At 38.6% G+C, this 19,049-nt stretch overlaps 1 protein-coding gene across 1 annotated transcript in view; it reads right to left on the bottom strand.

Annotated features, from left to right (window-relative positions):
* The window catches only part of Pgi (glucose-6-phosphate isomerase), a 251,466-nt gene that overhangs the window by 27,250 nt on the left and 205,167 nt on the right, over window positions 1–19,049 (bottom strand). The window contains exon 13 of the mRNA XM_090381526.1: window positions 12,110–12,186. Within this exon, the coding sequence (XP_090237652.1) occupies window positions 12,110–12,186 (77 nt within the window). The remainder of the gene's footprint in view (window positions 1–12,109; window positions 12,187–19,049) is intronic.

Raw genomic sequence — 19,049 nt, 5'->3', positions numbered from 1 at the left:
CAAGATCACATCTCAAAACATGAAAGGGCCCTATGGTCTGTTGACTCTGGGCACTCTGCAGTCGCAAAACACCACTGGTCTGAGCAACGTGACTTTGACCCCCGGCGAGATTGTTGACCAGTCACATAATTACCATCAGCGATCTTGCCTTGAAGCACTACATATAACCAGTTGCCGTAGTGTCTTGAATCACAATAGAAGTGTGAGCATGCACCCAATTATGGAGGCAGTCGTCTTGCAATACGTCGAATACTGGTATACATCCCATGTAAGCGCCCTACATTCCCAGCAGCAAGTGTCTGATTCTGCCAAGTAACCCATTTGATGTTACTTCCATTTAATGTTCACCAACTTCGTGCATGCGCTTCACTTGTCTAACGCATGACTATACCCGGCATTATTTGATATTTCATTGTAACATATTTGTATATATAACATTAGCTGATGAAGGGACCTATTGTCCCAAAAGCTCCTGTTTGTCTGTATAAAATATTTTAGTTCCTGCTCTTTTAGACAGATGGAGATAAGAAAATAAAAAGAAGATAATATTATTAATGGAGTCCCACAGGGTTTGGTGTTGGGTCCACTGTTGTTTTGTATATTTAGCAATGATATTGATGAAGGTATATCAAGGCTTAGTGTTAAAGTGTGCAGATGATACAAAGGTTGGCAGGGTTGTTAATGGCAGTGTGCTACTGCAACAGGATCTAGAAAATTTGGGCAGATGGGCTGAGAAGTGGCAACTGAAGTTTAAGCTGACAAATGCAAAGTATTGCATATGGGTAGAAGTAACCCCAGAGAAATGTACCGTGCGGGAGTAATTGCGCAGTCAGATATGACGTTTTCTGAGCAATGCAGACAGGCTGCCAGGGCAGGTCATGGGGTTTTGTCAATGATACATAGGAATTTTGCTAGCAGGGAAAAGGAGGTGATTGTCCCTCTGTATAAGGCAATGGTCAGGCCAAGCCTTGAGTACTGCGTACAGGTCTGGAGGCCTCATTTTAGGAAGTATATTTGCTTGAGCATGTACAGAGAAGGGCAACAAGATTGGTGAGGGGTATGAAGGAATCCTCTTACCAAGAGAGGCTTAAGTTCTGCAAATTGCAGTGGCTGGAGACGAGGCACCTGCACAGTGATCTGATTGAGATGTATAAGGCCTTGAATGGGTTGAGCACGCTGAATTCTGATGGGATTCTTCCACTTGTTCAGATTACGAACCTAAGGGGGAATGAATTCAAATTAAGGAAAGAAAGATGTAGAATAGATGTGCAGAAATTTGCCTTTAGCCAGCAGGTGGTTAATTGCTGGAACAAACTTCCATCTGTCGTTGTGGAAGTTGATAGGTTAAATAAATTTAAGGAGGAACTGGACAGGCATTTGGAGGGAATGGTGTGATTTTTTTTTATTTTTTGGCTGATGCTGCATAAGCTCATACACTTGCTTCCTTGCATCATATGCCACTACTACTACTACTACTACTTAGGACATCTGTCAGAGATGCTTGGTATTTGTAGTTCTGTGTGGCAGCAGTAGTATTGGCAAAATGATGCGAACTTATACATAATCCAACAATAAAACAATTTTACACACAATTTATTTGCTCATCATCTTAAAATTTACTAATCCTTAAATTTGAATAAATTTAAATCCTTTAAATTTATTCAAATATCTGTTCTACAACTGTCTTTTATTTTCCGGTTTAAACGTAGTTAAGTTCTCTTTCAAAATCATTGGAGAAAAAATAAAGATGCTATCAGCATCTTACTCTACCTTTTTTAAGTCTTAAACACTTCAATTAAGTCTCCAAATGCTGCAATTTACAGAATTTAGTCTTTCTTAGTGAGAAACTCTTTTGTGCTTGCTCTGCACAATTTACAACAGCTATACATTCTTAAAATTAGTTCTTCCTCTTAAGGTTAAAGGTATAGCTCTCACAGATGCCATGAAATGCCAAGTCACTCTCTCAAGTTGCTCCAATGTGTTCAGCAAGTGGTATGACAGCCAAATATAGTTTTTACCACACTAGAAGTCCACTTGGGCTACCAGTTCATGCCATATTGGGCATTCCATCCAGTAGACAGTCTATCAAGTTTATAGTCTAATGTTGTCCACTCAGACAGAGTCATGCACCTTCAGGGGACATGGAGGGATTCTTGTTGCTCTTGGCATCTGCTGAAGCTTGCAGTTGCCTGTAAAATATACCTTTATGCTTTGCTGTGCTGTTTGGTTATTTTAAAGATAATTGCCCTAATCCTGGCTATAGGAATCTATCTGTAGTAAAAGAATTGGGGAGCCACATCTGCAAGATGCAGTTTCTTCATGATGCAGTTAGTGAACTGTGCAGACATTGCTCCTTAAAGCTCTTCAAACAGAGAAGTTTTTCCTGATTTATTTTCTGCTTTATTAGTTTAAATTGTCATATTAACTTATTTTCTAGAGTAGCTTTATATTCCTACTTACGATACTTAGTTTAAAGTTTAACTTAGACAGAGATTTCGTAGATATTACTTAGTATCGGTAACGGTATCAAATCCACGTGTCACAAATTGAACGAGAGGTCTTTTAACCAAATTTAGTCGATTTATTAACCAATTGTTATATCAAATTATCTTCTATAAGTAGATTATAGACCTAGTCAGGATCCTTAGTTTATTCTAAATTGAGATAGCGAGATTTCGAAGCTAATCAATACTTACTTACGAGTCCGTAGAAATACTGTTCGTGAATTCCCGCCATTTTTACACGATAGCATAAGCTTAGTGTAGTATACTGCATAATATAATATTGTCAATTAATCAGTAAATCTATTAATCTTGATAAACTTTATTGTCAATTAAATTGTATTTTTAACTCTATATATATATAACGACTTAATCGTAACAAATAATTAATACATAACTATAGTGGTACACGTGATACGGAAGTTGTATAAAGGGAACACTAGATACCGAAAAAAAAAAAAAATATATATATATATATATATATATATATATAAAACATAACTGTTTTGGGATATAACTTAAGGATTTAATTTTTGTTTTAAATTTTATTGAATTAAATTGGAATCATGACTCTGACCAGAGCAGCAAAGCAAAAGGCTCAAGCTAATGGGAGTGCTGTGGTTCAGGGGAGAACTGAGGGGGGCAGTTGCCCTCTGAATCACAGTCTATTAAAATGCACTGTTTGCTTGATGTTTGCGGAGCAGTCGGGTATGGGACATGATACTGCCAAGGGGGATGTCTTTGTGTGTGCACGATGTAAGGAGTGCAAGGAAATCAGGCGACAACTCAGCGTTGTTATGGGCCTTTATGAGACCTTGAAGGACAGGGTGGATGCCCTCGAAGGAAATAAATTGAGGGGCCCATCAAGCTCTCAGCTGCCCACATCAACGCCAGAGCTTGCACTTGGTCATCAGGCAACACAGGGGCAGCCCCCTAGGCAGAATGCGCTGGTCCCACAGGAACTAGTAGTTGTTGGTGACTCTATTGTCAGGGAAACGGGGAACATGCTTTGTAAAAAGGATAGGTGGAATAGGACCAGGGTATGTCTGCCAGGGGCAAAGGTTGATGACGTTGTAGAGCGGATATCATCTTTTAAGGGCACAAAAGGTGATATAGTTGTACACGTTGGCACTAATGATATTAAGAGTAGGAGACCGGCGGAATTACTTAGCAAGTACAGGTCACTGTTGAAAAAAAGCCGTGAATTAGGGTTGAACTTGAAAGTGTCTGCAATTCTGCCCAGACACGATAGGAGGGAGTATATGATGAGAGCCTTGTCGATCAATTCGGCCCTGGAGGGATTGTGCAAGGCTCAAGGGGTAGAATTTTTTTCAGCCTGGACTGTACTTGTTAACAGGAGAGATTGCTTCTACAGGGATGGGATACACTTAAATAGAAAGGGTGCAAGAATTTTTGCTGATGCTGTTGAGGCAGTGTTAGGTGGGTCGGAAAACTGCTAGTTGGGGGGGGATACAAGGACTAATAGATTAACAGTAGCCACTGGCAGAGGTGGAAGTGATTCTTGCACTGCTTCTATTCAAATGAGCAGAAGTCTGAAAAACAAGATGCAGGATATTTCAGAGACTGCTGGTAGTCATTGCGTTACAAGTAAACACATGGGTTGTGTTAGGGTAGCTAAGAATAGAAACAGGTGCATGTATACCTGTGTGTACACCAATGCTAGGAGTTTGGTAAATAAATTTGATGAATTTGAGGTATTGCTCAAAACATCAAAGGCAGATATTGTTGGGATATCAGAGACGTGGTGTCACACAGATATAAGTAATGCGGAACTGGAATTTGGGGAATACAATGTATATAGAAAGGATAGACAGGACAGGAGGGGAGGAGGGGTTATGCTATTAATTAAGAAACACATAAAGTCAAAGGAAGTGAAGCCAGTTGACATCGATGGACAGGGCAGTGTCGAGTCAGTTTGGTGTGACATAAGCATAGGGAAATCAAAATTGAGAGTAGGAGTGTGCTATAGGCCTAATGACTCTGATGAGTATAATAATATATTGTACAGGGAAATAGAGTGGGCCAGTAAATCAGAGAGTCTTATAATGGGGGATTTTAATTTCCCAGATATTGACTGGAATTTGTGGTTTGGTCACTCGCACACTAGCAAGGCTTTTGTGGATTTATTGGATGATTGTTTTCTACATCAGCATGTTCGTGAGGCAACAAGAGGGAGCAATACTCTTGATCTGATTATCAGTAGTGATTCTTCATGCATTAAGAACCTGCAGATAAATGAACCACTAGGTGGCAGTGATCACAGTGTGTTGAAGTGGGATTTACTCAAGGAGGTAACTACCATCAGAGGTAAAGGGAAGGGTTTTTGTTTTCGTAAAGGCGACTATGATGGTCTGAGACAGTATTTAAATTCTATACAGTGGGACCAACTGATGATGTTACCAACAGCAAACTCAAAATGGGAAGCATTCAAGGAACTAATCTTGGTGGCTACCAGGCTTTACATACCAACTAAGAAATATTGTTCAAGGTTTAGGCCTAAATGGTTGTCAGATGGACTAATGAGACATGTGGCAGAGAAGAAAAATGCATGGGATACATACAAATTAATGGGTGACATGGAAGCCTATGATAGATATAAGTTGGTCTGTAACCAAGTCACAAAGGAGATTAGGCAGGCAAAGGCAGACTACGAAAAATCCTTGGCAAAGGATGCAAAGAAAAACAGAAAGGAGTTCTTTACATACTTGAACTCGAGAAGGAAAGGGATGAATCAGATTGGTCCACTGGATATTGATGGTTCAACAGTTGAGGATCCTGCTCAGGTGGCTAACAATCTAAACGAGTATTTTGCATCTACATTCACGCATGAGGAGTTATTCAGGAAGGAGAATGATGTAGGTAAAGTAAACATTGGCAGTGAGCTGGATGATTTTGTAATAACTGAGCGGAAAGTGGAGGAGAGATTGTTGAGGATAAACATAAAAAAGGCACCTGGGGTGGATGGGATCTATCCAGTTATATTAAAGGAGGCAGCAAAGGAAGTATGCAAACCCCTAGCCATAATTATGAGAGCTTCTTTGGACTCAGGGGAGGTACCCATAGACTGGAGATGTGCAAATGTAACCCCAATTCACAAAGGAGGATCAAAGGCTGACACAAGTAATTATAGACCTGTTAGTTTAACTTCTGTTCCAGGTAAATTAATGGAGGCACTGGTTAAAGAAGCACTGCAGGATCATCTAGACAAGAATTCAGTTATAGCTCAGACGCAGCATGGTTTTGTTAAGGGCAGGTCTTGCCTGACCAATTTGATTGGATACTATGATGTAGTCACAAAAGAACTGGATGCAGGGAATAACTTTGATATTATATATTTGGATCTTAGAAAGGCTTTTGATACTGTTGCACATGGAAGACTGCTGCACAAATTGGAGCAGTGTGGCATTGGAGGCAAATTGCTGCTATGGATAAGGGGATGGTTGAGTGGCAGAAGACAGAGAGTGGTAATCAATGGACACTGCTCAACGTGGACTAATGTTATTAGTGGAGTTCCTCAAGGTTCAGTGTTGGGTCCATCGTTTTTTTCGGTGTTTATGAATGATATTGATGATGGGATATCAAGTTTAATGTCTAAGTTTGCAGATGATACAAAGGTTGGCAGGGTCGTTAAGGACACTACTGACGCTATGCTGCTGCAACAGGATCTGGAAAGGTTGAACAGATGGGCTGAGAGGTGGCAAATGAAGTTTAACATTGACAAATGTAAAGTACTACATATGGGTAACAGTAACCCCAGAGCAATGTATCAACTCTGCGGTACTACACTGACAGTGGTGGAGAATGAAAAGGACCTGGGGGTAATTGTGCAGGCAGATATGAAGTTCTCTGAGCAGTGCAGACGAGCTGCAAGAGTAGCTCATGGTGTCTTGTCAATGATATACAGGAATTTTTCTAGTAGGGATAAGGAGGTGATTATTCCCTTGTATAAGGCAATGGTTAGGCCACATCTTGAGTACTGTATACAGGTCTGGAGGCCCTCATTTCAAGAAGGATGTAGAGCTGCTGGAACGGGTACAGAGAAGGGCAACAAGATTAGTAAATGGAACAAAGGGTTGCTCTTACGAAGAAAGGCTTAAGTTTTGCAAATTACAGAGTCTGGAGACTAGGCACCGGCGAGGTGATCTGATAGAGGTGTATAAGGCTTTGAATGGTTTGAGCATGCTCAATGCCAATGGGATTCTTCATCTTTCTCAGAATAATCACCTCAGAGGGCATAAATTCAAATTGAGGAAGGACGGATGTCGGATAGATGTGCGGAAATTTGCCTTTGGCCAGCGGGTGGTTGGTTGGTGGAACCGACTTCCATCACTTGTTGTTGAAGTTGATAGCCTAAACAAATTTAAAGCTCAACTGGACAGGTATTTCGAACGAACGGAGGGGTGAAATGGGAGAGGGTTTTTTTTTTTTTTTGGCTGATGCTGAATAAGCTTGCTTTCTTGCATCATATGCCTCTACTAATGCTAATGCTAACTCTGGAGATAATTGTTGAGAATAATGTTTCTAATCCAATCACATTCAGGGGCTAGGGGGGGACTAAAATGGTTTAGGCTTTAACTAATCTAGTCTTCATACTGGGTTTGCTGAAGGGAGGCATCCAAGTGCATCTCCCACCCCTTCTGGGGACTGGAGTGAATTGGAGACCCAGGTGGAGCACCTGGTCTGTATCAGAGTTATCTACTGTTAAATTTGAAGATCCTATTTGAAGGCATGTTGGTGGGAAGTTTGCATCATCAGATTGCAGTCATGACTCCATTTATAGAGTCAAAGCCATTTAGGGAGTAGGCTGTATTGTGTCCATATTTGAACATAACACAGTAGGTGAGGGCAATCTTCCATAGTCATAAATATTATTGGCCTATATTTCATCAGCATTTAGTTTATTCAATCCATTTAATGCCTTAAAGACTTCAATCGGGTCTCCTAATGCTGTTGCAATTTACAGAACTCAAGTCTTTCCTGGTTAGGGTACTCTTTTGTGATTTGTCTTCCCTGCTGCACCGGTTTCTACATCTTTCCTAAAATGAGGCTTTCAAGATGTTGCCCAACTATTTCCTAATAACAAGGAGATAATCACTACTTTGTGCCTGCTGGCAACATTCCTACTGACAAAGCTGTTCAGTAGAGCAGCAAAACTTCACAAGCTGTCCTAGCAGACCATCTGCCCTGCTCAAAAAATTTCGTGTTGGACTGTACAACTATCCATAGGCCTTTTGAGTGCGGCAGCCACATCATTGAGATGTTACAGTTACCAATAAAAACCTAAAAAGTTATAGGTTGGATATTCTTTTAATTCAACCCGTAGTTATCATCTCAGTTATCATCACATACATGCCAAACAAACATAAATGTTCATTTTGAATCTGTTTTTTTTTTTTTTTTATGTAAACTCCAAACAGGAGAGGTATTAGAATCTACAGTACTTAGTACTGTACTTGGGTTGGAGGTTGAGAAGACGAAAGAAGATATTTGTTGACAATGGACTTGAACTTCTGTAGACTATAATTTTCAGGAAATACGTATGAAGGAAGGTTGTTCCCGAAAACAGCAGTTGAATGAATAAACGAGGAAGATGAAAAGTTGGTTCTGTGAGTTTGAAGTTGGACAGTAAATGGATGTTGGCTGGTGGCGGCACGTGTTGGGACTGTTCTGAAAGAGAGAGCGGGAATTATAGAAGCCAATTCAGAAGAACAGTGCCCATGGAAATATCTGTAGAAGAGGCATGCAGCAGAAACAGTACGTCTATGAGACAGCGAGTGGAGAGACTCTGTTAGAGAGGAGCCATTAATTAACCTAACTGTCCTCTTCTGTATGGAATCTATTTGAAGCCTGAGAGAGGTTCTGGGGGCAGCGCCCCAGATGTGGGAACAATATTCCATGGCAAAGCAGATTTGTGATTTATACAGAGTGAGCAGCTGTCTGTAAGAAAAGTAACACCGAGAGCGAAAGAGAAAACCAAGTTTTTTAGATGCAGAGGAAGCAATATTTGTAATGTGCTATGCCAAGAGAGATTAGAAATCAGGGTAATCCCCAAAAGAGATATATCATTTTGCCTAGAAATCAGAGTGTCACTAAAGATAAGCATAGGAGCAGAAGAATCATTTTTGCGAGATATAAGACAAGACTGAGTTTTAGAAGGGTTGAAATTAACTAAGTTGTCTTTGCCCCACTGGAGAATTACCTGAAGATCCGCATTTAAGGAATTGGTAGCAGATTTTCGAGAAAGTTGAAGCTGATTGAGCAGGACAAGGTTTCTCAAAATGGAAAGTAGAATACAATGTGTTATCATCGGCCAAACTATGGATAGGATTTCCAGTCAATGGAAGAAGGTCATTAATTTACAAGAGGAAAAGAGTGGGAGAGAGAACTGATCCTTGGGGGAACACCGGCATAAGTGAAGAAGTTAGAAGACAGAGAACCATCTACCATCACCCTCCGTGAGCGATCAGAGAGAAAACTGGATAACCAATTACTAAAAACAGTTAGCAAACCATAAGATGGAAGCCTGTTTAGAAGACCTTTATGCCAAACATGATCAAAAGCCTTTGAGATGTCAAGAGCAACTACTTGTGTTTCACCGAACCTTTCCATTGAATTAGTCCATAAATGGGTAACATAAGCCAGAATATTACCAGTGGAGTGACACAGATGGAATCCATACTGGCGATCGTTGATCAGACGGAAGGTTTCTAGGTAGTTTTAGAGTTGGCAGTTAATCAATTTCTCCATTACTTTAGAAAGAGTAGAAGTAATTGCAATGGGATGATAATTTGATGGAAGGGATTTGTCACCCTTTTTAGGAACTGGCTGGATATGAGCAAATTTCCAAGCAGAAGGAAAAACACTTTTGGAATAAGAAAGTGAAAAAAGGCGACAAAGAATAGGAGTAAGTTCAGGAGCACAGGTTTTGAGAACAAGTGGAGAAATACCATCGGGACCTGGAGCTTTCTTAGCATCAAGATTCGTCAAAATTCTTCTGACATCCTTTTGACGGAAGACCATAGGAGGCATCGAATGGAGCGTGTTGGGAATGGTGGGAAGTGTTTTACCAAGATCATTAATGCAGGAGTTGGAAGAAAAATGGGATGCTAGCAGGTCAGCTTTATCCTTGGCTGAAGTGACAACAGAACCATTTGGTTTGGATAGAGGTGGGAGCAGAGATGGGCAAAAGTTGCGGCCAATAGCTTTGGCAAGAGACCAGAATGCTCGGATACCGATAGGTCAAGAAGCAAGTTTTCTACTCTTAGCCTGTTCAAACTCTAGTTTGGACTGATTAATAACTGCTTTACAATTGTTGCGAGCTTTGGTGTAGGTAGAAAATGAAACTGAAGAATTAGAAACAAGCCAATTACGATATGCAACATTCTTCTCTTGAACAGCCTTAGTAAATTTATTGGAAAACCAAGGTTTAGATGAAGGATGAGATTTTAAAGTGGAGTGTGGGATAAAGGATTTCATTCCTGCAAGAATAATTTCACTGACATGATCTGAGGAAACGTTGACATCAGAAGTTTTGAAAGAGTAATCTGACTAAGGAAAAGAAGAAAAGAAATCTCGCAGGTCATCCCATTTTGCATTCTTGTAATGCCAAACAACACGAGGTTGGGAATAGTCATGAGATAAAGGTTCCATTGGAGAAGAGACAATCACCAAGTTGTGATCTGAAGTGCCTAAAAGACCTCTCATTTCGGCCGTGTACCTAGAAGAGTTGTTTGTGAGAAAAATATCAAGCGGCTGTATGATTAGGACTGTCTGGTATTCTTGTAGGTAAATGAACAATCTGTGCAAGGTCATTAGTAATTGCAAAAACCTCAGCATCTCAACCAGCTGGGTCGGTGTGACTAGAAAACGGAAGCCAGCTGGAGTTGTGAACATTAAAATCTGGACTGGAGAAAGTCAAAGAGCTCCAAGTGATTAGTGGAGCTGGGAGAACGGTAGAGACAACAGATGAATTTGACACAACGAGGTACAGAGATTTTAAGCCAGAGAAGATCAAAGAGAGGAGATTCCAAATTGCCAAGCCTCTGACAGGGAATATCAGAACGGACATATGCACAAGTACCACTTTTGAGGCAAAAGGAATCATACAGCAAATAATTTGGGCATCTGAGATGAGCAGTAGTTGAATCAACCGATAACTGAGATTCTGTCAGAAAAAGTAGATGGGGCTTGGCAGACTGCAAGTGGAAATGGACATCGTTGAGATTGGAATTGAGACCACGTATATTTGTGAAATAATTAGGAAGTGCTGGGGGGGGGGGGGGTTTAGATCTATTAGTTTGACAATTCATGGTGTATTCAATAGTAAGAAAAAGTGGGTGGGACATGCCGTATGAAGTAACGAAATTTTTGGATATGGCGTACACATGGTAAGAATACACCCAGATCCTTGACATAACGTGGCCTCGACAATGCTCCCCACATACACACTACTCGGACTCCCTCCAGTCACTATCTGGCAGAGTAGAGGTAGCAAGATTATACACAGCTGATCCGGAAGCCTTCTAGAGAGTTACCAATAGGTTCAGTCCGGTGTACTAACTAGCGGCCGGCCTGCGAACACCGTTTTAGAGCTGTACCCTCAAAATGTAAGGAATATTGGATCTTGCCAAGATGTTCATCATAACCTTAAAAGTCATCAATCATACTGCATGATGGAAGAGATAGGGAAGGGTTGACCGGAACTTAGCTCTAGAGACTAAACATGGGTTCCACCACTTCAAGCCTCCAATAAGCAAAGTGATGGTATTGCACCAGTTGACAAGAGTCATCTACCACCTAGTACTGTCTGGTAACATAGAGGAGCGGCATTCCTCCATGTGGTGTGGATGCCACATCTTGACCCCTGCTTACGTTGGTTCACACCTGAGTGGTCACCCACCATGTACTTGTGCATGAAGGTTATACCCAGGATTACTAACAGTCCCACCATCGTGAAGTTGCAAGCAGAGGATTTGACTGTTGCATACCGCCTGGACTTCACCGAAATTGGGGCAACCTGTCTTGAGTGTCACCCGAATATCAGTTCCATCAGCGTTTTAGACTCCCAGGTAGCAAGTACAGCTTGTCTGGCATATCCGAGAGAATGTCTGTGACAACCTCAAGGACCAGTTGTTGTATTTACCAAGTGTTGTATTTTGATAATCAGTCTAAGTAGTAATAGTAGCAGGAGAATACGGCAGATTCATAAAAAATATTTAAATTTGACATTTATGCAAATTATGTATTTTTTTCAAGCTAATTATTGCTGTGGCATCTCGAATTCCAAATCTAAATGTGGGCTCACTATGGTTAAGAGTCATAAAGGACATAAAAAGTCTTGGTCTGTAGCATAGTCTGCAGTTAACCTTACACAGCAATAAAGATTATTATTATAATTACTACTTACTTTGCCGACTGGGCTGGCCAGGTGGGTAAAGTGCCTGCCTGGAAACCCAAAGGTTGCGGGTTTGAATCCCGCCTCGGGCTTGGATCACAGTAAAATGCAAAAACTTTGGGAAGGTGCATTATGACCAAAGAAGCCGATGCGCCAACAACTAAACAAAAAAAAAAAAAAAAACCCTACTTACTTCATGGTGTAAACCATTCTTGATTGGGTTGTGTGTCTTTACAGGAGCAATGAAGTCACAGGGAATTAGTCTAGTACCTAGACGAAAAAGAAACCAGTTATAAAAATTTTCTTCATTCTGTGACACAATAAATAGGCATTAACTGTGGCAATCAAATGTATTCTGCACACACATAGTATTAATATTAAATATAAAAATGTTTATTATAACCACTGAGCATTAAAAAAGTGTCTGTATATTCTAGAATAAATATAATGATTAGTATAAAAAACTATTATATGTTAATACAATTTCTTTCATGGATTACAAATAAAAACAAATAAGCTGGCTCAAAGTTAAATTTAATGTTTACAAAAACATTTTAACTTATGAACATACTTGGTTACAATAAACGTGCTAGCTGCAAATAGCCTCTTTTCCTTTACTGAACTTTTAAAATTAAAATACAGTTCTGTAAATCAGATGCTACCAAGCTTTTAATACTTTTATTCCAGTTTTGAACTTCAGTTAAGTCTTGATTTGTAGTGTGACTTCTTATAACATGCAGATTCCAGTAATTTTATTTCTACTTATTTTTTTTCCTTCTATAAAGTTCTTCAAAGTAAATACAGTGCAACCTCCATATAACACAGGTGTCAAGGCAACAACTTCAATTAATACTCTCATTATAGCTGAGAAAATTTTACCATTTTTTCTCAGTTCTTTTAACATAAATACACATTACTTAATAAATAAATACTTTATTTACTAATGTTTTATGAGTATACAGTAAAGTATTAAAGGTTAGAATCATTCCCTTTACATTCTACTATTACACAATGCTGTTATGGACTTACATTTTACACATCCATTCTGAAATAGTCATGTGATTTAGTTTGCCGGAACTGATGAAAGTATTTTTTTCAGTACATAATTCTTAATAGTGGTCAGATGCAATGAATGAAGATGTTCACTATCAAACCCTGACATTCTAACCATGCCACTCATTAATGTTTTCAGGCACTTTGTGTATCGATGTTAGTTTATGTATATGAATAAACTTTTTTTTTAAATTTTAAGATTTGTTCTGATTTACAGCTCAGCACGAAAGTAAGAGGTCGCTTTTTGCAATGAATTCCAAACTTTTAATTTTCAACCATTCAACTTCAATGCTGGTGATGTCGGAATGTTGACTTTTTTCAACATTCTAAAAATTATGGTGCACATTCAGCAAGTTCTCTTAAATTTAGTTGGCAGCAAAACATGTTAATTAGTTTACTGTTATTCAAAGGACAGTTGGTACAATCAGATGATCCCAGACAATACCAATAGTTAAATAAAATTGGCTATGTTTTGGATTTCAATATTGAAATCCATCTTCAGACTTGGATTTTTGAAACTTGAATGGGAGATCTAACTTTACAGCTGGAGAGATCAATCTCTAACACCTTAGTAAACTTTAATAGAGGTAGAGTTCCTCAGTGTAGTATAAGTTTTTTTTTTTTTTTAAATGTTATATTTGAATTCAGTAAAGCTTATGTCATTGCATTTGAACAACTACTGTACAAATTAGAGCAGTTTGGTGTGGGGGGAAAGTTACTGCTATGGATGGTTGAGTGGCCGGAGATAGTGGTGTTAATGGCTTTGTGGGCAGCACCAACCCTGAAGGACTCGAGTCCTACAGGGTTTGGTGTTGAACCTCTTTCTATTTTCAATATTTATTAATGATATTGAGGAAGGCATATCTAGATTTTTTTTTTTTTTTTTGTTAGTTGTTGGCGCATCGGCTTCTGTGGCCATATTGCACCTCCCAAGGTTTTTGTATTTTGTACTCTGATCCAAGCCCAAGGCGGGATTCGAACCCGCGACCTTTGAGTTGCCAGGAAACTAGTTGTGAAAAGGATCAAGCAGCAGCAGAAGCACACACAGATGTTTCCAACTTTGAGTCTAAAGTGTATATTTGAAAAACGACTGAGTATGCTGATTAATGCTGTGTGGCGGGGGATAATTAACTTACGAGGTGTGGCAATAAATTTCCCAGACTGGTGCTATTACAGTCATGTTTGATGAATTTGAAAATAAATGGAAATGCTGTAGTTCAAACTTCCTCCAACAGATGGTGTTACAGATTGTCCAGTAGGCTGACAGGTTATAAGTAACAACCAGTTTTATTAATAGCATTAATGTTTTATGTTACGAATTTGCAACGAATGAATGTCAAACTGGGAAAATCTGCAACAGACCTTGAAATAGGGGCAGAGTTGCAAAAGTTCAGAAAATGTACCGAGAGATAATCATTTGAACCTCAATGATAGCTGATGAATTTTATACATGAAGATTTGCGGAAAAGGAAAGTGTGCAAAATTTGTGCTGCACAGCCTCATGGATGAGCAGAAGCAATGAAGCATATCATCATGCGAAAATTTCACCCAAACTTGACAAGACAATCCTAATTTCCTTGACTGTATTGTCATTGAAGATGAGTGTTGGATGTTTCAGTACAATCCAGAGATCATCAAAGCATGTAGTTAACTTCAAAATCATCACCAAGGCACAAAAAAGTTTTGTTTACAAAAGTCTAGGATCAAGGCAATGCTGATCATGTTTTTCAACAACAAGGGTGCGATTCACAAAGAATTTGTACCTGAAGGGGAGAGAGTTAATGAAATGTTCTATGCACAAGTGCTTTAAAGGACATTTCCTGGGTGAGGATGCAATTTCTAAAGAAAGGCAGCTGGTTCTTTTTACACAACAGTGTCCCCCCACCCATTTCACAATTGTTGTTGTATAGATCAACTATTCATCCTACTCTATGGATCTAGCACTAGCAGATTCTTCCTCTTTTCCAAAGTGAAAACTGCCTCAAAGGAAAGATTTCAGGATGTTGAGGACAAAGAAAAATGTAACTGGCAAACTGAATGTCATTTCTTTGAATGCCTCTACTGCCTCTTTTCAGAAGCTTTTATAAGGTATAAAAGTACATTTAGCCAGATGATGATTACTCTGAATAAAAATAAAACCTTTTTGGGCTACTTCACTTTGGGTTCTTTTTATTGCACCAGTCCGGGAACTTTATGTCACACCTTGTGTGTGAAATTATTAAGTGATGATGTGTACAATGTGATTTGTATAAAAATGGGCAATTCAAAAGTACAAAGAAAAAGTTTGCAACAAGTTTTGTTTCAAGTTTGATAAAACAGCTTCAGAAATACACGTCGTGTTATGAATGATCTTTAGAGAAGTTGCTTTGTCAGAAGTTTGGACATTCACTTAGTGCTTTAATAAAGCACAACTTTGTGCACAACGGATTAATAGCCAAGAAATAAAGACCTCCACCCAACTCTTCAGATTTTGTACCCTGCAATTGTTTGTTTCCAGAGTTGAAATCAGAGCTCAAAGGAAAGAATTTAATGCTTGAAAATTAAGTAAAGATTTCAGAAGATACCAGTTTGTTTTACCAAAAAAGAATTTCAGGCCCACTTCTAATGATAATAGAATCGCTGGACTCCATGCATTAAACTTCAAGGGTAAGAGGATACTTTGAAGATGATATAATGAAAATCAAGTAAGTTAATATTAATTTAATGTGAATGTACATAAAAACAAATATAAAAGTATTTGTTTTTGCATTAACAGTGGAAAATGATGCAAGAAAGCAAGCTCATACAGTATCATGAAGAAGAGAGAGAGAGGAGAAGAAAAAAAAAAAAAAAAAAGCCCCCCATTTCGCTATTCATTCCTTCCAATAATTTGTCTAGTTCTTTCTTGAATATATTTAAACTTTAAATTATTTGTGCCTCCTCGTGTGTGGTCTGAGCAAGTGGAAAAATCCCATCAGCACTGAGCTTGCTCAATCCATTCAAAGATTTAAACACCTCAATCAGATCACCTTGCAGGTGCCTAGTCTTCAGAGACTGAAATTTGCAGAACTGAAGCCTTGCTTGATAAGAGCACCCCTTTGTTCCATTCACCAATCCTATTGCCCTTCTCTGTGCTTGTTCGAGCAGCTCCACCCTAAAATGAAGCACCCAGACCTGTATGCAGTATTCAAGCTTATTGGCCTGACCATTGCCTTATACTATGGGATAATCACCTCCTTAGGTGACAATCACCATAATTCTGCTAGCAAAATTCCTGTATATCATTGAAAAAACCCCATGGGCTGTCCTGGCAACCTGTCTGCATTGCTGAGAGAACTTTATATCTGACTGCACAATTACCCCAAATCTTATTCATTTTCCACTACCCTGAGTGTAATACCACACAGTTGGTATTGTTACTCTGGGGTTACCTGCTACCCATATGTAGCACTTTGGATTTATCAATGTTTAAATTGCCATTTCTCAGCCCATCTGCATAACTTTTCTAGATCTTGTTGCAGTATCATACTGTCATTAACCACCCTGCCAACTTTTGTATCATCTGCAAACTTGGACATTAAGAGTGATGTTTACATATATTCTCATAGCTTTTAGCAAACCTTGCCTATTATATATTAATATTATGTAGGATATCACATGCAGGTAATTACAAGTATAGTAGACTCCTGTTATAATCAACTTCTGAGTATACAGATTTTTTTTATATTCGAATTTTGTTTTAATGATGTCATTAAAAATGATTTTGAAAGAATTATTAATTACTCAACTAAGTTTGGCTTGTCGCAGAGACTAACAATACAATGCATGGGATACATATAAATGCCAGGTGATAACAAAAACCTGACATTTATATGTATCCCACGCATTGTTAGTCTCTTTTTGTCAATCAAGGCAAAAAGGAGGTTAGGCAAGCCGAGGAAGATTACAAGAAGTATCTGGCAAACAATGCAAAGAAAAACAGAAAATACTTTATTTATGGAAACACTAGAAGGAAGGGGATGAATCACATTAGTTCACTTGATATCAATGTTTTAACTGTTGATGAAACTGCTCAGTTTGTCAGCAAACTGAATAGGTATTTTGCATTTACATTCACACATTAAGAATTTTTATGGGATGGAAATGCCAAAAGTTTATCAAATTCCAACGGAGCTGAAGAATTTGTGATAACTAAGAGAAAATAAAAGAGAAATTGTTGAAGTTAAATGTAAAAAAAGGCACATGGGGTGGATGAGGTCTAGCCAATTATATTAAGAGATGCAGCAGAAGAGGTCAGAATACATTTAGTCATAATTATGAGAGCATCCTTGGATTCAGGGGAGGTCCCTATGGACTGGAGATATTCAAATGTATCCACAGTTCACAAAGGAGGATCAAAGGGTGACATCATAATTAGACCTGTTAGCTTGATTTCTGTTCTATGGAAAATAATGGAGTCGGTTAAAGAAGTACTTTCTAGACAGGAATGCATTTATACTGCAGTCATAGCATGGATTTGTTAAGGGGGCAGTCTTGGCTTACCAATCAGATCAGATTGAATACTACAACACAGTGAAGCAAAATATAATTTTAAAATCATGTATACACTTAGATTTCAGAAAAGCTTTAGATACTGTTGCCCATAAAAGATTGCTTTTATGGGCAAAAGTTGCTGGACAAATTGGAGAAGTGTGGCATTAAGTGCAAGTAACGCTATGGATAATGGTTGAATAGGAAAAGACAGCAGCTCATCTTGGACTAATATTACTAGTGGAGTTTCCCAAGGTTTACATGCTTAGCCTTGTTGTTTCAATGATTATTAACGATAATAATGAAGGCATATCAAGCTTAATGTCTAAATTTGAGATGATATGAAGTTTGGCAAGGTAATCACAGGATATGTTAGTGCAAAATCTAGACAAATTAGGCAGATGGGCTAAGAAGTGTCAACTGCAGTTTAATATTGGCACATGTAGGGTACGTCATATGGAGAGCAGTAATCTCAGATTAACATATCAGCTGTAAATTTTAGGCAGTTAAGAAGAAAAAAGACCTTGGGTTGTGCAGTCAGATATAAAGTTTTCTGAGCAGTGTAGACAGCTTGAAAGGACAGCCCATGTGGTTTTGTCAATGATATAGAGGTATTGATCCTATTGTATAATAAGTGCAATATGGCCTAAGTAGCCATTGCACTTAAAATCCCATAAACAACAACAACTATTGTATAAGGCAATAGTTATGCCACACCTTGAGGACTGAAAGCCTCGTTTACAATAGGATATGGATTTATTTCATTAGGTGCAGAGAAGAGCAACAAGATTAGTGAGGAGAACAAAAGGGTGGTCTCACCAGGAAAGGCTTGAGTTCTGCAAATTGCAGTATCTGGAGAACACTGCAATTTGCAGAACTAAAGACACCCAGGAGGAGATATGACTGAGTGTTTAAGGCTTTGAATGGATTGAGTAAGTTCAATGCTAATGAAATCAACCCCTTGCTCAGGCTATACACATAGGGGGGCATAAATTCAAACTGAGTAAAAAATGGTTGCAGTTTATGTCAATGGAAATTTGTCTTCAGCCAGCAGGTAGTAACCCTTGCACCAATAAATCCAACAAACAACAACAATAACAATCAAGGAAGAGCTAGACAAACTGTGAGAGATGGAAAGTTCGTCACAAAAAAAAAAAAAAAAAAAAAAACCCACCTTTCCTATGAAGGGTTTTTTTTTTTTTTTGATGCTTTATAAGGTTACTCTTTTGCACTGTCTGCCACTACTAATTTATGCTGCACATTTCTAACACATAAAGTAACAATTTCCATTTTATTTTATTTTATTTAAATATCCATTTTATAACAGTGTGTGGTGTGGCATGGATTCTATAAGGTGTTTTAGTGCATTTTAGTCTAATTGTAACCATTCTTCCAGCAAAATATCATGTAGCTGAGACAAACCTGAAAAAAAAAAGAGGTTGTTGCCAAATAGCTCTCTCCAGTAAATTCCACACATTCTCAATAGGATTGAGATAAGGTGAATGTGGGGGCCAGAGAAGACAGTGGTTCAGAGAACATGACATGTTCTCTGAACCATTCTTGCATGATTC

The sequence above is a fragment of the Mastigoproctus giganteus genome, chromosome 9 (assembly GCF_048544385.1).
Source record: "Mastigoproctus giganteus isolate SK-2022 chromosome 9, ASM4854438v1, whole genome shotgun sequence".
NCBI classification, from domain to species: Eukaryota; Metazoa; Arthropoda; class Arachnida; order Uropygi; family Thelyphonidae; genus Mastigoproctus; species Mastigoproctus giganteus.
Note: the sequence above shows the minus strand (reverse complement) of the source record. Positions and strands in the feature narration are given on the sequence as shown.